General features: G+C 38.9%; 1 protein-coding gene across 10 annotated transcripts in view; it reads right to left on the bottom strand.

Moving 5' to 3' along the window:
- Positions 1-18,356, bottom strand: part of CPLANE1 (ciliogenesis and planar polarity effector complex subunit 1) — a 162,316-nt gene that overhangs the window by 121,436 nt on the left and 22,524 nt on the right. For 9 of the 10 annotated variants that reach the window (XM_071099011.1, XM_071099010.1, XM_071099002.1 and 6 more), the window contains 7 exons: positions 15,792-16,041; positions 15,461-15,616; positions 14,522-15,291; positions 12,451-12,659; positions 12,172-12,252; positions 9,393-9,557; positions 669-842 (listed from right to left, as the gene is read on the bottom strand). In XM_071099011.1, the coding sequence (XP_070955112.1) occupies positions 669-842; positions 9,393-9,557; positions 12,172-12,252; positions 12,451-12,659; positions 14,522-15,291; positions 15,461-15,616; positions 15,792-16,041 (1,805 nt within the window). The remainder of the gene's footprint in view (positions 1-668; positions 843-9,392; positions 9,558-12,171; positions 12,253-12,450; positions 12,660-14,521; positions 15,292-15,460; positions 15,617-15,791; positions 16,042-18,356) is intronic. The other variant, XM_071099008.1, reaches the window with a different exon arrangement.

Raw genomic sequence — 18,356 nt, 5'->3', positions numbered from 1 at the left:
TCCCTGCGACGTGGGAGGCTGAGGTGGTTAAGATCATTTGGCCAGGCACGGTGGTGCACGCCTATAATCCCTGCAGGGAGGCCAAGGCAGTTTGATCACCTGAGGTCAGGAGTTCGAGACCAGCCTGACTAACATGGTGAAACCCCGTCTCTACTAAATATAAAAAATTAGCTCAGCGTGGTGGCACATGCCTGTAATCCCAGCTACTTGGGAGGTTGAGGCAGGAAAATTGCTTGAACCCAGGAGGTGGAGGCTGCAGTTAGCTGAGATCACGCCATTGTACTCCAGCCTGGGCAACAAGAGCGAAACTCAGTCTCAACAAAAAAGATCATCTGAGGCCAGGAGCTCAAAACCAGCCTGAGCAACATAGCAAAATCCCATCTCTAAAAAAAAATAATTAATTAAAATTTAAAAACAAAAACTTTATAAAGATCAACTTGCCCCAATTTTGTGATTTTTTAAAATCCATATTCAATAAAAACAAATCTAAGCCATTGCTTTTCTCAGATTCTATTCATTCACAAATAGTCATAAATCGCCTCCTATGTTTCAGATACTATGCTAGAACAGTATCATTTCCATAGAGTAATGGCCTCTGTATAATGTTTTCAATATTCTATTATGTGCAATGCAAAAAGAGTTTTAAAAGGATTTGTTTACTATATTACCTGTTTTAATATGAAGTGGGGGAAGAACATTTACATGATGAGGTGGCAAAATGCAAAGCTGCTGATTGGTGAAATAGGCAGCCATGAAACGAGCCATGGACTGGATGACTCTCACTGCTGCCTCAGGATGAACACCACCCGCCATTCCACACTCAAAATGAGACTTCGCAGCACCTAAGGAATACAGCAATGACCTAAGAAGACTGTGATCAACTACCAAAAGTAGTAATATTTAAGTTCCCAATATTATACAAAAAGAAAATTGTAATACGTTTTTTTCTGAGATGAGCACCCATGGCCAATACAAGCTGAATTATAACAGGTACCATACTTCTTAAAGACAATAAAACCAAAAACAATTACAGCTGACTCTTGAACTTCACGGGTTTGAACTGCACAAATCCACTTATATATACAGATTTTTTTTCCATAAATATACTAGAAAATGTTTTGGAGATTTGTGACAATTTGAAAAAATTTGTAGGCACACCACATAACCTAGAAACATCAAAAAATTTAAAAAAAAAGAAAAAGGTATGTTATGAATACAAAAAAATATGTAGATATTTTATCATTTAGTACCATAAAATACATATAAACTATAAAAAGTTAAAATTTATCAAAATTGGCTGGGTACAGTGGCTCACACCTATAATCCCAGCACTTTGGGAGGCCAAGGTAGGCTGCTCTCTTGAGCTCAGGAGTTTGAGACCAGCCTGGGCAACACGGTGAAATCCCATCTCTACAAAAAAATAGAATTAAAAAAAATTAGCTGGGCATGGTGGTGCGCACCTATGGTCCCAGCTACTCAGGGTGCTGAGGTAGGAAGATTGCTTGAGTCTAGCAGGTGGAGGCTGCAGTAAGCTGAGATCGTGCCAGTGCACTCCAGCCTGAGCAACAGAGCTAGATATTCTGACTCAAAACAAAAAAAATTATCAAAATTTACACAAACACTTACAGGCCATATATGGCACTGTTCACAGTCAAGAGAAATGTAAACACACATAAAGTATTAAATAACTGCATAAAATTCATTGTAGTTCCTACTGTACTACTACTATATTAATTTTGTAGCTACCTCCTGTTACTACTTTGAAGAGCTCAAGTGTTGGAAGTATTTGCTGAAAATACTATGTGATGCTAATCATCTCTGCAAAGCAGTTCATCTCTCTAGTAAAGTGCATATGGCAATAAAAAGTACCTCAAAATTCTCGTGTAGTTCTCATCACATTTAGTGTTATACCATAAACCTTGAATAACACCATGAGACCTACAAGAAGTGCCACAAGAGATCCTGGAAGTGTTCTGAATAAGCAGAAAAAATTCATGACATGACAAGTAAAAGTTGAATTGCTTGAGACATACCATGGATTGAGGTCTGCAGCTATGGTTGTCCACCATTTCAGACAATTAATCTTGGAAACAGATAACATAAACTGGTGGTATCAATAAATACAGTACAATACTGGAAATGTATTTTCCCTTATGATTTTTTCTTTTTTTTTTTTTTTTTTTTGAGACAGAGTTTCGCTCTTATTGCCCAGGCTGGAGTGAAATGGCACGATCTCAGCTCACTGCAACCTCACTTCCCGGGTTCAAGCGATTCTCCTGCCTCAGCCTCCCAAGTAGCTGGGATTACAGGCATGTGTGCCACCATGTCCAGCTAATTTTGTATTTTTAGTAGAGACTGGGTTTCTCCATGTTGGTCAGGTTGGTCTCGAACTCTTGACCTCAGGTGATCTGCCTGACTCGGTCTCCCAAAGTGCTGGGATTACAGGCATGAGCCACTGCACCTAGCCTCTTAGGATTTTCTTAATACAACTTTCCTTTCTCTAGCTTACTTTATTCTAAGAATACAGTATATAATATATACAACATACAAAATATGTGTTAATCAACTATGTTATCAGTAAGGCTTCTAGTCAACAGTAGGCTATTAATGGTTAAGTTTTTCGGGAGTCAAGTTATACACAAATTTTTGACATCATGGGGGTGTAGGTGCTCCTAACCCCTGTGATGTTCAATAGTCAACTGTAGTTAGTAATTATGTGTACATACACCTAAGAACTGTTCACAACTTTAAATTTTATTTTTTAAATGGCGGTATCTATATAAAATGACCCAGGCATGACAGCCTTGCAAGTTTTGACTTTCATTATTTATTTTCCGTTTTTCCTTCCCTTTCCTTTTTTTTTTTTTTTTTTAAGATAAAGGGGGCAGGGTTTACTATAAAAATAATCTAAAGAGCACTGAAACAGATTTTTTTTCTCTCTTTGAGACAGAATCTTGCTCTTCACCCAAGCTAGAGTGCATTGGCACAATCTCAGCTCACTGCAACCTCTGCCTCCAAGTTTTAGGCCATCTTCCTGCCTCAGCCTCCTGAGTAGCTGGGACTACAGGCACACGCCACCATGACTAGCTAATTTTTTTTGTATTTTTTTGGTTGAGATGGTGTTTCTCCACGTTGGACAGGCTGGTCTTGAACTCCTGAGCTCAAGTAATCAGTCTGCCTCAGCCTCCCAAAATCCTGGGATTACAGGTGTGAACCACCATGCCCGACCCAAGATTCTTAATGCTTTTGTCTGTACCATTAGATCTGAGAATCTTAATATACTCCCATTAGTAATAGTAGCTCACTAGTGTAAGATTTTGGGGGCAGGCAGTATCAAAAAGAACATGTGGGGTGGGCCAGGCACAGAGGCTCATGCCTGTAATCCCAGTACTTTGGGAGGCCCAGGTTGGAGGATCACTTGAGTCTGTCCAGGAGTTTGATACCAGCCTGGGCAACATGGAAAAACCCCATCTCTGCAAAAAATACAAAAATTAGCCAGGTGTGGTGGCATGTACCTATGGTCCCAGCTACTCAGGAGGCTGAGGCAGGATGATCACTTGAGCCTGGGAAGTTGAAGCTGCAGTGAGCTGTGATCATGCCACTGCACTCCAGCCTAGGTGACAGAGTGAGGCCCTATCTCAAACACACACACAGACAAATGTGTGGGGTGAAGGGAGATGGCTAGATAGCAGGTGGGCAGAAGAGTCACATCAAAATTTCTGGTGTAACTCCAATGTGCACTAGCAAGATTAGAGGACAAGCATCATTTCCACTTGAGAATCTCCATCATAATATAAGCTGGCATTCACAAATTTGAAAATAAATTAGTTCAAAACTACTAAATACTAACATTAGTTGGTATGAAGTGTATGGCCCCAACAATAGAAAGGTATCTTTCTTTTCCAGAAGTGATCTGGCACATATTCATGGGAAATTACATTTTATATGTGTATGGATTTCTATTTTGTTCACTGTATGTCCCAGCACCGAGCACTTCTCCTCTCATATAGTAGGCACTCAAAGGAATATTGTTAATTTAAAAAATTGTTAATTAATGTTACCTGGTTTCTTTTTTTAAACAAAAGGAATTGAGAAAATTTCATTAGCCTTCAAGCAGTAGTCTTCATTTGGTCACTGTAATATTTGGGGGGAAAAAAACATACTATTTCTTCACATTCAAGTTAGAGATACATGGGTAAAAAATTTTTTCTCCTGGGTAAAACTTATGGAGGAATTATACAAAGGTAAGATTTTCAGTAATCTTAATCATTCAAACCTTATGCAAAACTCAGGAATCAGCCTCTTAAACAGGGAGTGATTTATTGATGAGTAAATAAAAGTTAATATAAAAGTTATTGTCACAGAATAAAGCTGTATGAATTCAGAAATTAAAAAACTTTGAGGGCCGGGCGCGGTGGCTCACGCCTGTAATCCCAGCACTTTGGGAGGCTGAGGCGGGTGGCTCACAAGGTCAGGAGATCGAGACCATCCTGGCTTACACGGTAAAACCCCGTCTCCACTAAAAATACAAAAAATTAGCCGGGCGTGGTGGTGGGTGGCTGTAATCCCAGCTACTCGGGAGGCTGAGGCAGGAGAATTGCTTGAACCTGGGAGGCAGAGGTTGCAGTGAGCTGAGATCGCACCACTGCACTCCAGCCTGGGTGACAGAGCAAGACTCTGTCTCAAAAAAAAAAAAAAAAAAAAAAAAAAAAAAAAAACTTTGAAAGTGTAAAACTCGACCAGGCGCAGTGGCTCACGCCTGTAATCCCAGCACTTTGGGAGGCCAAGGCAGGTGGATCACCTGAGGTCAGGAGTTACGAGACCAGCCTGGCCAACATGGTGAAACCCCGTCTCTACTAAAAACACAAAAAATTAGCTAGGCGTGGTGGTGCACGCTTGTAATCCCAGCTACTAGTGAGGCTGAGGCAGGAGAATCACTTTAACCCGAGAGGCGGAAGTTGCAGTGAGCCGAGACTGCGCCACTGCACTACAGCCTAGGCGACAGAGCGAGACTCCATCTCAAATAAATAAATAAAAATAAAAATAAAGTGTAATTCTGTACAGGGTGCAGTGATAACATTAATAACAGAAACCCGGCTGGGTGCAGTGGCTCACACCTATAATCCCAGCACTTTGGGAGGCCGATGGGGGAGGATCACCTGAGGTCAGGAGTTCGATACCAGCCTGGCCAACACGGTGAAACCCTGTCTCTACTAAAAATACAAAAAAAATTAGCCAGGTGTGGTGGCAGGAGCCTGTAATCCCAGCTACTCAGGAGGCTGAGGCAGGAGAATCGCTTGAACCCAGGAGGCAGAGGTTGCAATGAGCCGAGATCGTGCCACTGCACTCCAGCCTGGCGACAAGAGCAAGACTCTGTCTCAAAAAAAATAAAAATAAAAATAAGAAGCCCTATTTAATAAAAGTTAAATAACTATAGACAAGTATCTAATAAGGTAGGTGTGCAGAAAGGAACTACCATAGCATGCACAACTGCTTGAAATGCTTGCTTGTAATGGTTGGTCCTTGGCTGGTATCTGGGAACTTGGATTCTGGGAGGATTTCCACCATCCTAACTGATAAGAGGAGCTCACTGAACCTAAACTGTTTGTATAAACAACGTGGTTTATGCTGAACATCTCTTTTCCCTCTGAGAGTGTAGAATTTTGGTTTGTACTAAGGCAGAAGGGATCTATGGGACCAGCCCCCCAATTAAAAACCCTAAGCACTGAGGTTCTAATGAACTTCCGGGGTAGACTACATCTCACATGTGTTGTCACAACTTGTCACTGAGGAAACTAGGGACATCCTGTGTGAATCTACTGGGAGAGGATTCATAGAAGCTTATTCCTGGTTTTCTCCAAACTTCATACCATGTACCTTTTCCCTTTGCTGATTTTGCTGTTTCCTTTCACTGTAATAAATCATAGCTATGAGTACAACTATATGCTAAGTCTTGTGAGTTCTCCTAGTGAACCATCAAATCTGGGGGGTAGTTTTGGGGTCCCCAACCCAAAAGTATATGCTTAATATATTTTAAGCAATCATCATTAAAAATTAAGACAAATGGGCTGGGCGCAGTGGCTCACGCTTGTAATCCCAGCACTTTGGGAGGCTGAGGTGGGTGGATCACCTGAGGTTGGGAGTTCAAGAACAGCATGGCCAACGTGGTGAAACCCCGTCTCTACTAAAAATACAAAAATTAGCTGGGCATGGTGACAGGCACCTGTAATCCCAGCTACTCGGGAGGCTGAGGCAGGAAAACTACTTGAACCTGGGAGGCGAAGGTTGCAGTGAGCTGAGATCGTGCCACTGCACTCTAGCCTGAGCAACAAGAGTGAAACTTCATCTCAAAAAATTTTTTTAATGAATTACTACAGGTTCAACTTATCATGAAAGTTAAATCATGTAAGGACAATATTGCAAATATAAACAAATAAATATAAAGACTATCCAGTCATTTAAAAAGTCATATATAGAAGTATTTCACCCTGGGTACAGTGGCTCACGCCAATAACCCCAGCATTTTGAGAGGCTGAGGTGTGAAGATCATTTGAACCCAGGAGTTCAAGACCAGCCTGGGCAACATATCAAGCCTCATCTCTATAAATAATAAAATAATTTTTAAAAATTAGCCAGGCATGGCCCAGCACGGTGGTTCACGCCTGTAATCCTGGCACTTTGAGAGGCCAAGGCAGGTGGATCAGGAGCTCAGGAGTTCGAGACCAGCTTGACCAACATGGTGAAACTCCGTCTCTACTAAAAATACAAAAATCAGTCAGGCATGGTGGTGCATGCCTGTAATCCCAGCTACTCAGGAGGCTGACGCAGGAGAATCACTTAAACCCAGGAGGCAGAGGTTGCAGTGAGCCAAGATCATGCCAATGCACTCCAGCCTAGGCGACAAAGCAAGACTCCATCTCAAAAAAAAAAGAAAAAAAAAATTAGCCAGGCATGAGGCACATACCTATGGTTCCAGCTACCTCATTTCCCAGCAGACTCATTTCTCGGAATTTATCTTAAAGAAATTATTAGCAGGCTGGGCGCAGTGGCTCATGCCTGTAATCCCAGCACTTTGGGAGGCCGAGGTGGGTGGATCACGAGGTCAGGAAATCGAGACCATCCTCGTTAACACGGTGCAACCCCGACTCTACTAAAAATACAAAAAATTAGCGTCTCTACTAAAAATACAAAAAGTTAGCCAGGCATGGTGGCAGGCGCCTGTAGTCCCAGCTACTCGGGAGGCTGAGGCAGGAGAATGGCATGAACCCAGGAGGCGGAGCTTGCAGTGAGCCAAGATCGCGCCACTGCACTCTAGCCTGGGCGACAGAGTGAGACTCCGTCTAAAAAAGAAGAAAAAAAAAGAAAGAAAGAAATTATTAGTAATGCTCACAAATATTTAGGTACACTGCAGCATTATTTAAAATAGTAAATACATGGCAACAAAATGTACAATGGGAAAAAGGTTCAATAGATTTTTTTTTTTTTTTTTTTTTTTTTTTTGAGACGGAGTCTCACGCTGTTGCCCAGGCTGGAGTGCAGTGGCGTGATCTCGGCTCACTGCAAGCTCCGCCTCCCGGGTTCCCGCCATTCTCCTGCCTCAGCCTCCTGAGTAGCTGGGACTACAGGCGCCCGCCACCGCGCCCGGCTAATTTTTTGTATTTTTAGTAGAGACGAGGTTTCACTGTGGTCTCGATCTCCTGACCTTGTGATCCGCCCGCCTCGGCCTCCCAAAGTGCTGGGATTACAGGCTTGAGCCACTGCGCCCGGCCCAATAGATTTTTTTTAAGTTTATTGGCACTGGAAAATATTCATCATAATATTAAATTTATAAGATTATCCAGCTGTGGTAATATATACATATACATATATCAAAAGGTCCTAGACAAAAAAACTAAACTTATAAGTGATTGTTTCCTTTCTACTTTTCCGTATTTTCAAAATCACCTAATATGAACATGTATTACTGCCTTAATGAACACAAAAATTTAAAAAGATAAAAATCAGAAAGTAAGCCAAGCACAGTGGCTCACACCTATAATCCCAACACTTTGGGAGGCCAAGGTGGGCAGATTGCTTGAGCCCAGGAAGTCAAGATCAGCCTGAGCAACAGGGTGAGCTTCCCATCTCTACAAAAAAATACCAAAATTAGCCAGACGTGGTGGCACATGCCTGTAGTCCCAGCTACTCACGAGGCTGAGGTGGGAGGATGGCTTGAGCCCAGGCGTCAGAGGTCAGGTAAGCTAAGATCACTCAACCACACTCCAGCCTCGGCAACAGAATAAGACCATGTCTCAAAAAAAAAAAAAAAAAAAAAAAAAAAAAAAACCTCACAAAATAAGACATTTTTAAACAGTGGCTGAAACAATCAAGAATGAAATCGGTATCAACTCTATTTAGAAATTTCGAATACATTGGGCCTTTCAGACACATTCATATATACAGTATACATCTAGCAGCCTACCACCCTATAACCATTATAAATATATTACATGTTCATTCATATATATCTTTCTCTCTGGTTATGGCCTGATTTAAATACACCTCTTTGAAAAAGTCAATCCAGATACTCTGCAATCTCGTAAACAGATTTTTTATTTATTTTTTTTGTTTTTGAGATGGAGTCTCGCTCTGTTGCCCAGGCTGGAGTGCAGTGGCGCCATCTCAGTTCACTGCAAGCTCCACTTCCCAGGTTCACGCCATTCTCCTGCCTCAGCCTCCCGAGTAGCTGGGACTACAGGCACCCGCCACCACGCCCAGCTAATTTTTTTGCATTTTTAGTAGAGACGGGGTTTCACCATGTTAGCCAGGATGGTCTCAATCTCCTGACCTCGTGATCCATCCGCCTCGGCCTCCCAAAGTGCTGGGATTACAGGGGTGAGCCACTGCACTCAGCCCAGATTTTTTAGAAGACTCAAAATATCTCGGAAAATGATTTTTATGATTTCACTAAACCGCTATAAGCAACAGTTAACATACTAAGGAAAAACACTTGGGTACCTAACACTATGTCTAACAAATATGGTTATAAGAAAGCACTTATACTATCGGCTCAGCAGGCAATTACTATACTGCTAAATCCTGGGGATTCTAAGATTTAAAAACAAACAAACAAAAAACCTCAACATAGTCCCTGCTATTGGGAAACTGAGAGTCCAAAATCCAACATAATATACTTAATCACCAGAGAGGTAGAACAACCAACTTTTATGTATAAGCAATTTCATGTCTACACTATAAATACAAACTAACGAGTAAATATAATGAATTCTGTAGTCCTAGCCACTTGAGGCAGCTGAGGTGGGAGGATTACTTGAGCTCAGGGGTTTGAAGCCAGCCTGACAACATAAGGAAACCCTGTCTCTTTTTAAAAATAAAATAAAAAAAAAACATACCTGAAAAATCTTTATTTTCTTTTACAGGTAGTTGGGACCATCTCAGGATTTCTCTTGCTAGCTGATCACACAATCCTTGAGCATCATTTAAATTATAGCTATAGAGGTGGCAGTATAAAAGAGAAAGATAATAGCGTATCTGAAGAAAATATGTCCTTCTTCCTCCTGAAACAAGAATTAAGCTTACCTTAAAAGTATGTAAGCAAAGGAATGCCCTTAGTGTAGTGCTCAATTGACAGGAGTGTGTAGTTTGTGAAAATTCATCAAGTTGTACACTCATGATATGTAAACCTTTCTGTATCTGTTTCACACTTCAATAAATGATTTTTTAAACAGGTGAGTCATACTTTGCTCTTTTTCATTTTAAATTCTAAACAATTTATTTTTTTTCATCACACCCTAGGATGACTTAGATTTTACTCAAAGAAAGCTGCAAATTCTTATCATCTTAGCATTAAGGTCTACTAATAACTTTTATCTCAAGTATACACAGTATGAAACAGAAGGGAACATGCCACAAAAACTCCAAGGAACCATATGTATATCAAAGGGATGGCCAAAGAGACTACCTGAAGCAGAAAAACCAGTTATCCAATAAGATAGGAGCAGGCCTGACAACTGCCTTTACATATCTGAAGACTGAAACTGCTGGTTGCCTACTATTCTTTTTGAGTAAAATAATTCCAATTTTATTTGGGGATATAATGTGCCCAGATTACAATTTCTCCCTAGATGTGGCCATGTAAAAATGTGACTATGTTCTCATTCAAGAGATAATATTGTATACAATTTCCAGAAAAGCTGCTTAAAGAAAGGTAAATTAGCTAGGAAATGCAACCTTTCTAGCTCTACCAACCTTTATCCTATTTGCTGCCTCGAATATGGATGTGATAGCTGAAGGTCCAGGAACCATCTTAGCCTATGTAATGGCCCTAAGATTGGAAGCAATGCACTAAAGATGATACAGTAGAAAAACTAAAGGAGCCTGGGGCCTTGGTGATACCATGGAAACACCAAATCAGCCCCAAACTGCAACTTCTGACCTCCTTTCACAAAGGAAAGCCACTCTTTGTTGAAGCCACTGCTACTTTTAATCTCCATTACTAGAAGCCATTCCTAATGGATGTAGTTGTAAATGAAATTAAACAAAATGTCCACAATGGAATTCATTACAAAAACTTTTCTTCATCCAGAATTTCACATCTCAGTGAATGCTGCTCTTCTTCATCCAGATGGACAATCCCAAAGTCAGAGAACTACACTAGCCTTCTTTCTCCAAGTCTACTCAATCACAAGTAGACTGATCAAGCCTATTAAATAACTGTCAAATGTAACCTCTGTTCTCCATTACCCTTGACATTGCTTTGGTTTCAAGCCTCCTCACCTGACTGATTTTCTTGCTTCCAAGTAAAACCCACATCCCTACATTATAGTCCTGCAAATGACCTTCCACAACTGACCAAAGTGATCTTTCTAAATGGCCTATCCTTATTTGTACAAGTCCTTTTCCTACCTAAAGTGTCTTAACTGATTCCATTGTCTTCAAGATAAAATCTTAATTCCTTAGCACTCCATTAAAGACCCTCCTTCATCACCTGTTGTCCATCTGCCTCTCAACTTAGCTCTTATGATCCTCTCACCAATATCACATATACATATATCACGTAATCTAGTCCTACTAAACTACCTGAAGTTTAACAAATTGCCAGAGTTTCTCAAGCCTTTCTGGTTTTGGAATACTATATCCTCTGTTATGTCATTTCCATGACCTTAATTGGCCAATATCTACTCAATTTTAAATGTCAACTCCAAGAGGCTTTCCCCAGACTGATGCTTGCACTCCATCTTGATTGTATTGAGGTGTTCTTCTGTGCTCCCTAAATGTCTACCATAAAACATAATGAGAAAAGTGACTGTGGGCAACTTGAGGGTAAAGTTAATTTATTTCAGTTATCCTAGTGCCTAATACGGTGCTGGGCACATAGCAGGCACTCAACAAATACTGGTTAAGTAGATGAATTAATGAAACATACAAAGTCACAGCAGTCAGAAAATAAATGTAATAATAGGCCAAACCTGACCATGTAGGAGGTGCAGTCAGGGTTCCAGGGTCACCAGCTGAGAACCTCTGTCATCTCAGCCATATCCTCAGCTCTATATCATAAAAGCTATAACCAGTTTCTAACATCCACACCCCATATCCTTATCAAAAACTCCATGAAGCCCACAATTAATGCAACGATATGTTTAACTGACACACAATTCTTAAATTACTTAAAGGCAAAAAGCCCTCACTCTATCTTTCTCTAAGTCTGTAAGTAGGTGGTGAAATATATGACCTATAGTTTCCCATTTAGATACTTGTAGTCTCTGTAACTGACAAAAAAAAAGACCCACATTATTTTGTTTAGGATCTAAATCTCATTTTTCCCATCAACAATCAACCACAGGCTTTACCACAAATCAAAGAAAGGACAGAAGGAGACTTACCTATAGATCACTGAAAAGGTTCTTAGTGTTACCAATTCCAAGGTTAATAATAATTTTAAATAAGTATTCATGAGTGTCAGGTTGCCTACAACATGTATTCTATTTGGCATTAGGATATCGTAAGCACTCTGAAATTTATAATTATTTTTAAGGTCTATGGCAAGCTAAAAGATGTCCTGCTAATATAATGGCACATATGTTTTGGAATTCAGAATTACTGTTAAGGTCTATAGCAAGCTAAAACGTGTCCTGCTAATATTATGGCACATATTTTTTAACACTCTCCTACCTTTCTCTCCGATTTCTTGTAGAGCTTTTTTCCACAGCTGAACAGACTTTTCATATGATCCTAATAAGAAACACTCTTCCCCTAGAAAGTTTTTAACCAATGATTAGTCATAGTTAATTATATTACTTCATAAAAATTTACTTTGTTTTAAAATTCAGTCAATGGCACTCAGTCAGGAATTATTTTGAAAAACAAATCATTACAACCAATTAGAAATTCAAAGTCTGGTTAACTATGTCATTTATTCATGGAGTTAGAAAATATTCATAAAATACTCACCATTGATAGATTTAAGTTCTAAGGTTTGATTCAAGCAATCTCCAGTACTCTGTAGGTTAGCCTGCAAATGACATAACAGGGACTTGACAGTAGATGCTTCATGTGTCATCTTTTCAGTTAACTGACTATCAGCTTCAGGAACTCTTCGATTTAATTGTGCTTGATACCATAAAGTTTTTTTGTACAGTATTCTCCAGAGAATACGCAATCTGCAAATAAAATCAGGTAATTATCAAAAGCAAATTTCAGGCTAATGATGAGTTTAGCCTCCTTTTTAGCCTTTTTTTTTTTTTTTTTTTTTTTTGCCTGTATTCTTCATCACTATAACATACAAACAAACTGATCACATTTAAATATAATGCAAAATAAAATGATCAAATAATGCCTTATATAAAATCTTCATAAATATTTTAAGCAATCTTTTTTTTTTTTTTTTTTTTTAAAGACACAGGGTCTTGCTATGTTGCCCAGACTGATCTCAAACTCCTGGGCCCAAGTGATCGTCCTACCTCAGCCTCCAGAGCAGGTGAGATTACAGGTATGTGCCACTGCACTCCAGCCTAGGAAACAGGGTCTTGCTCTGTTGACCAGGCTGAATTGCAGTGGCTCCATAACAGCTTACTGTAGCCTCAACCTCCTGGGCTCAAGCAATCTTCCCATCTCAGCCTCCCAGGCAGCTGGGACCACAGGTGCACCACACTGTTTTTTGTTTGTTTTTTTTTTCTTTTCAGGCAGGGTCTCCTTCTGTCGCCCACACCAGAATGCAGTGGCGTGATATCTGCTCAACCACTACCTCCTGGACTTAAGCAATCCTCTCGCCTCAGCCTCCTGGGTAGCTGGGATTACACATGCCAACAGGCCTGGCTAATTTTTTAGTTGTGGGGTTTCATCATGTTCCCCAGGCTAGTCATGGGGTCAAGTGATCCACCTGCCTCAGCCTCCCAAAGTGCTGGATTACAGGCATGAGCCACTGCGCCCAGCCTAACTTTTTTAAGAGGTCATTTTGGCCAGGCGCGGTGGCTCACGCCTGTAATCCCAGCACTTTGGGAGGCTGAGGTGGGCGGATCATCTGAGGTCAGGAGTTCTAGATCAGCCTGGCCAACATGGTGAAATCCCGTCTCTACTAAAAATACAAAAATTAGCCAAGCATGGTGGCAGGCGCCTGTAATCCCAGCTACTCAGGAGGCTGAGGCAGGAGAATCACTTGAACCCAGGAGGCGGAGTTTGCAGTGAGCTGAGATTGCACCATCGCACTCCAGCCTGGGGGACAAAAGCAAGACTCCATCTCAAAAAAAAAAAAAAAAAAAAAAAAAAAAAGAGAGGTCATTTTTTAACAGTACTTAACTAAACCAAAATCTTTCAACATCATGGGTTTTCCGAGACTAAGAAAATACGTATTGCACAACATTTGGCATAAATCCTGCAATTTTTTTTGGCAAACTAAAAGTGTATACATTTATCACATATAACATGACATATTTAACATGATGTTTTGAAGCATGTACTTAAATATTTTAAAAAATAAAATCTGTAATGCTGAGTGCTAACAGATACAAGGTTTCCTTCTGGCCGGGCGCGGTGGCTCAAGCCTGTAATCCCAGCACTTTGGGAGGCCGAGACGGGCGGATCACGAGGTCAGGAGATCGAGACCATCCTGGCTAACACGGTGAAACCCCGTCTCTACTAAAAAATACAAAAAACTAGCCGGGCGAGGCGGCGGGCGCCTGTAGTCCCAGCTACTCAGGAGGCTGAGGCAGGAGAATGGCGTGAACCCAGGAGGCGGAGCTTGCAGTGAGCTGAGATCCGGCCACTGCACTCCAGCCTGGGCGACAGAGTGAGACTCCGTCTCAAAAAAAAAAAAAAAAAAAAAAAAAAGTTTCCTTCTGGGGTGATAAAAACGTTCTGAATTAGTGCTAATAGTTTCACAACCTTATAAATATACTAACAAACACTGAATAGTACATTTTAAAATGATGAATTTTACAATATGGGAATTGTAGCTCAGTTTCTAAAAAAGTAAAAACATCCAAACTAATAGTATCCCAGTATTTATTAAAATAAGTGACTATACCTGTGTCCTGGCTGTTGCACAAGATTTACTACTTGAGGATAAATCTTGAAAAATGAGTTCCAAGACCAGTTTTCCTGAGAACCACTATCTCGAAACATTTGAAAAATAGGTACCATCAATGAATCTTGAGCTGTTATTTTACTTCCATCAGCTGATGCTGAAATAACTTCAGGCTGAAGACTGTATACACCATTTAAATTGTCAGCTACCATTCTGAGTAAATAAAAACAGGCTAAAAGTGTCTCTGAGAATAACTGACCCTTTTGTTGCTGAGTCAGCAAAAGTTTTATAGTATTTGAGGTCAGCTTTATCAAATGCCCCACATCTTGTTTGTATCTTGTATCCCAATAATGGATTGATAAACACTGATGAAAAAGTTGAAAGATACAAAGTATCCATGCATTATGTCTTGAGCTTTTGCTTAAAAAAAGATCAAGTTTGGGAAAAGGACATTTTATAAATTGAAGAATGTAAAAAAAATGAGTGATACAAACTACTATGTAATTTAACATTAAATTTTTTTCTGTCACAGTTTTTGAAATTCCTATAGTCCACGCAGCAAGTAGACTTTTCTGGATAGAATGCAGTTCTGTAATGGTTCTGTCTGTCTCCTCACTAGCATCCTTTGCATGTATCGTATCAAACATAGATGCAAATTCCAATCTTCCTTCCTTCATAGTACTACACAGCCCATCATCTCTTTTGTTCCAAAAAGGAAATAAGTTGTCTGGAAAGTGTCTGTCTTTGTTAGTTTCTTCTGCTTCAAAATCCTAAAACATGAGGGGAAAAAAACAATACTTAATACCATTTAATACCTTATCAATAGAATCACTTCGGTGTTCTTATATTTCTCTTCCCTTTAACAAGAGAAAAACAAAATATGTTTCTTGGAATAAAGTCATAATTGTTCCAAGCAAATAAAATACTGCTACTAAGTACCTGAAAATCTGCTGTATTTTCATTTAAATTTATTGTTTCTTCTGCCTGCAAGAATTTGGGGACAGTGAAATCGGCTGAACTTTCATTTCTTTGGTGTTTTAACAGGCTAGACCTTAAGGAATTCAGTGATCGCAAATTCAGTCCTTTGCCTTCTGGCTAAACAAGAAAAGATGAAAGATTTCCAAGAGCAAAACATTATCTGTAATTCTATTATAAGCAATTAAAAGTTCTATAGACAACTGTATACAATTCAAGGACATTATTGTCAGTAAAGTTTTAAATTTGAAAAGAAAAAGGCAACTTTTCCCAATGATATAAAAAAGCCCTGTACCTTAGACAAGATCACACTTTGATATATTTTCTCAAGCCTTTGGGTTGAATCAAGTAGAAGTGATCTCATGTGCACTGACGGAGACAAGCTATCAAGAAATCGAAGGGTTGTGACCATATATCCATCAGATATAACGAGGTAGGGTAACTGTGAGTGTGCTTTTATAGAAAATCTCTGTCTCATAGGGTCACTATCAGAAGCTGATGAATCAACAGAATTATTTGAATCTTGAAACGTAAACTGCTGTGGTCTAGTAAACAAACATCAAAATACAAGAATCAGTAAGAGAAAGATCTTAAGGAAAATAACGTTTTTCAAAAAAAAAAAAAAAAGTTACAGAACAATGAAAAAGCAAGCAGGTGAAACACAAAAAATATTAAATGTGTATATATATCTTTCAGGAAAATATAACACAGTGATTAAGACAAAATAATATATAGGTTCGTATGTTTTAAAATTTTCCTAAATGGTAGCATCTATTCTATTTCATATTTAATCTACATACAACCTATTTCAGAAAATAATTTTACTATTAAAGAGAGTTAAATAGTTAACTTTCCTCTTACCATATATTTAAATATACTTACACAAATAAAATTATGAGCTATCAGTATACTTTTTATTAAAGAGGAGAAAGAAAAAAGTTGAGAAGATTTGGAGAGAATGGTGGTGAGTAAAATTTTACCTATTTAAATTTGAGTTTCCACTTAACTTAAACATACATTATTGTTATTATGATGTACCTGATTCTGATTACTTAATATCACTCCTTATTAAAGTTGGGGCTTTACAAATATAAAAGGAACAAAACATCAAAGTATATTGTAATATTTTTCTGGTTAGGCAGCTATTCAAATACAGATTTTTTTTTATTAGTCAAATGGCAACAATAGAAAATTGGTAATTACAGGACATACACACCACAGACATCTGTAGAACCACTAAAAATAATGCCTAACATGGAAAGATATAAAGGATATACTGTTAAATCAAAAATGAAAAATAGTAAACAGGATATATCACATAATTTAGTCTTTAAAAAAGAAACAAATATTGCTATTATCATTGTTATATGAATATTTTTAAAATCTGGGGGACAACATACTAAAATGTTAATAATTGTTACATTTGAAGTATAGGATTACAAGTATTTAATTTTCCACATTATTTAGTTTTGTAAATTTGATTTTTGAGTGCTAAAATAAATAATGAATACTATACTTTCATAATCAGAAAAAAAGCAATCAGTTTTGGAAGGCCCCAAATATTAATTTTAAAGGAGAATATGAGAAAATTCTAATGAATTATGAATTAGACCACAAGTAAAGAAAAAATACTTTCACTGCAGGAAGTGACACATTTTTCCATTAGCATTACCAATTGCTAAAAATTGTCATTTTTGGGAGGCCGAGGCGGGCGGATCACGAGGTCAGGAGTTTAAGACCAGCCTGACCAATATGGTGAAACCCCGTCTCTAATAAAAATACAAAAATTATCTGGGCGTGGTGGCGCGCCTGTAATCCCAGCTACTCAGGAGGCTGAGGCAGAAGAATTTCTTGAACCCAGGAGGCAGAGGTTGCAGTAAACCAAGATCACATCACTGCACTCCAGCCTGGGTGACAGAGCAAGACTCCATCTCAAAAAAAAAAATTAAATTAAATTAAATGTCATTTTTTTGCTAGATATAATCAAGGAAGCACCCTACCTCAGTTTCCTTTCTACAAAGCAAAAGGAACAGATTAATTTCAAAGGTCTTTTCCAACTTTTCTGTCTTATAAATAGTTATGCATATGTGTCTAGCCACATATAATCAACATCAATAATAACAAATATTTACTGAGCACTAATTTTATGCCAGCCTGTGCTGATTTACAATTATGTATTATCTTACTTCATTCTCTAAACCCTAAGACACAATTAGTGTCACACTCATTTCACAGTAAAAGAAACAGGCTTAAAGAATAATCCTTCTGCAGGATTGGAGATCAAAAGAAATTTTTAAAAATAAAAAAATTGGTTGAGTGCGGTGGCTCACACCTGTACTTCTAGCACTTTGGGAGGCCAAGGCAGGTGGATCACCTGAGGTCAGCAGTTCGAGACCAGCCTGACCAACATGGTGAAACCCCTTCTTGTAACTAAAAATACAAAATTAGCCAGGCGTGGTGGCACATGCCTGTAATCCCAGCTACTTGGGAGGCTGAGGCAGAAGAATCACTTGAACCCGGGAGGGGGTGTTGCAGTGAGCTGAGATCACACCACTGCACTACAGCCTGGGCAACGAGCAAAACTCCATCTCAAGAAAAAAATAAATAAAAATGAGAACGAAAATTTGAAAATTAAAAAAAAAAAAAGAATAACTAACCCAAAGTCATACAACTAATAAGTAAAAGAACCAGTATGTGAATCTTGATGTGACTCCAAAGCCAAATTGGTACTTCATCTCACAAGTAAAAATTATATGACACATGCTATGCATGTAACAAAATATCACATGTATCCCATAAATATGTAAAATATTGCGTATCAATAAAAAAAATTTTAAAAACAACAACAAAAATTAAAATA

Source organism: Macaca nemestrina, chromosome 6, assembly GCF_043159975.1.
Source record: "Macaca nemestrina isolate mMacNem1 chromosome 6, mMacNem.hap1, whole genome shotgun sequence".
Classification (NCBI taxonomy): Eukaryota; Metazoa; Chordata; class Mammalia; order Primates; family Cercopithecidae; genus Macaca; species Macaca nemestrina.
This window is presented reverse-complemented; position numbering and strand designations above follow the sequence as displayed.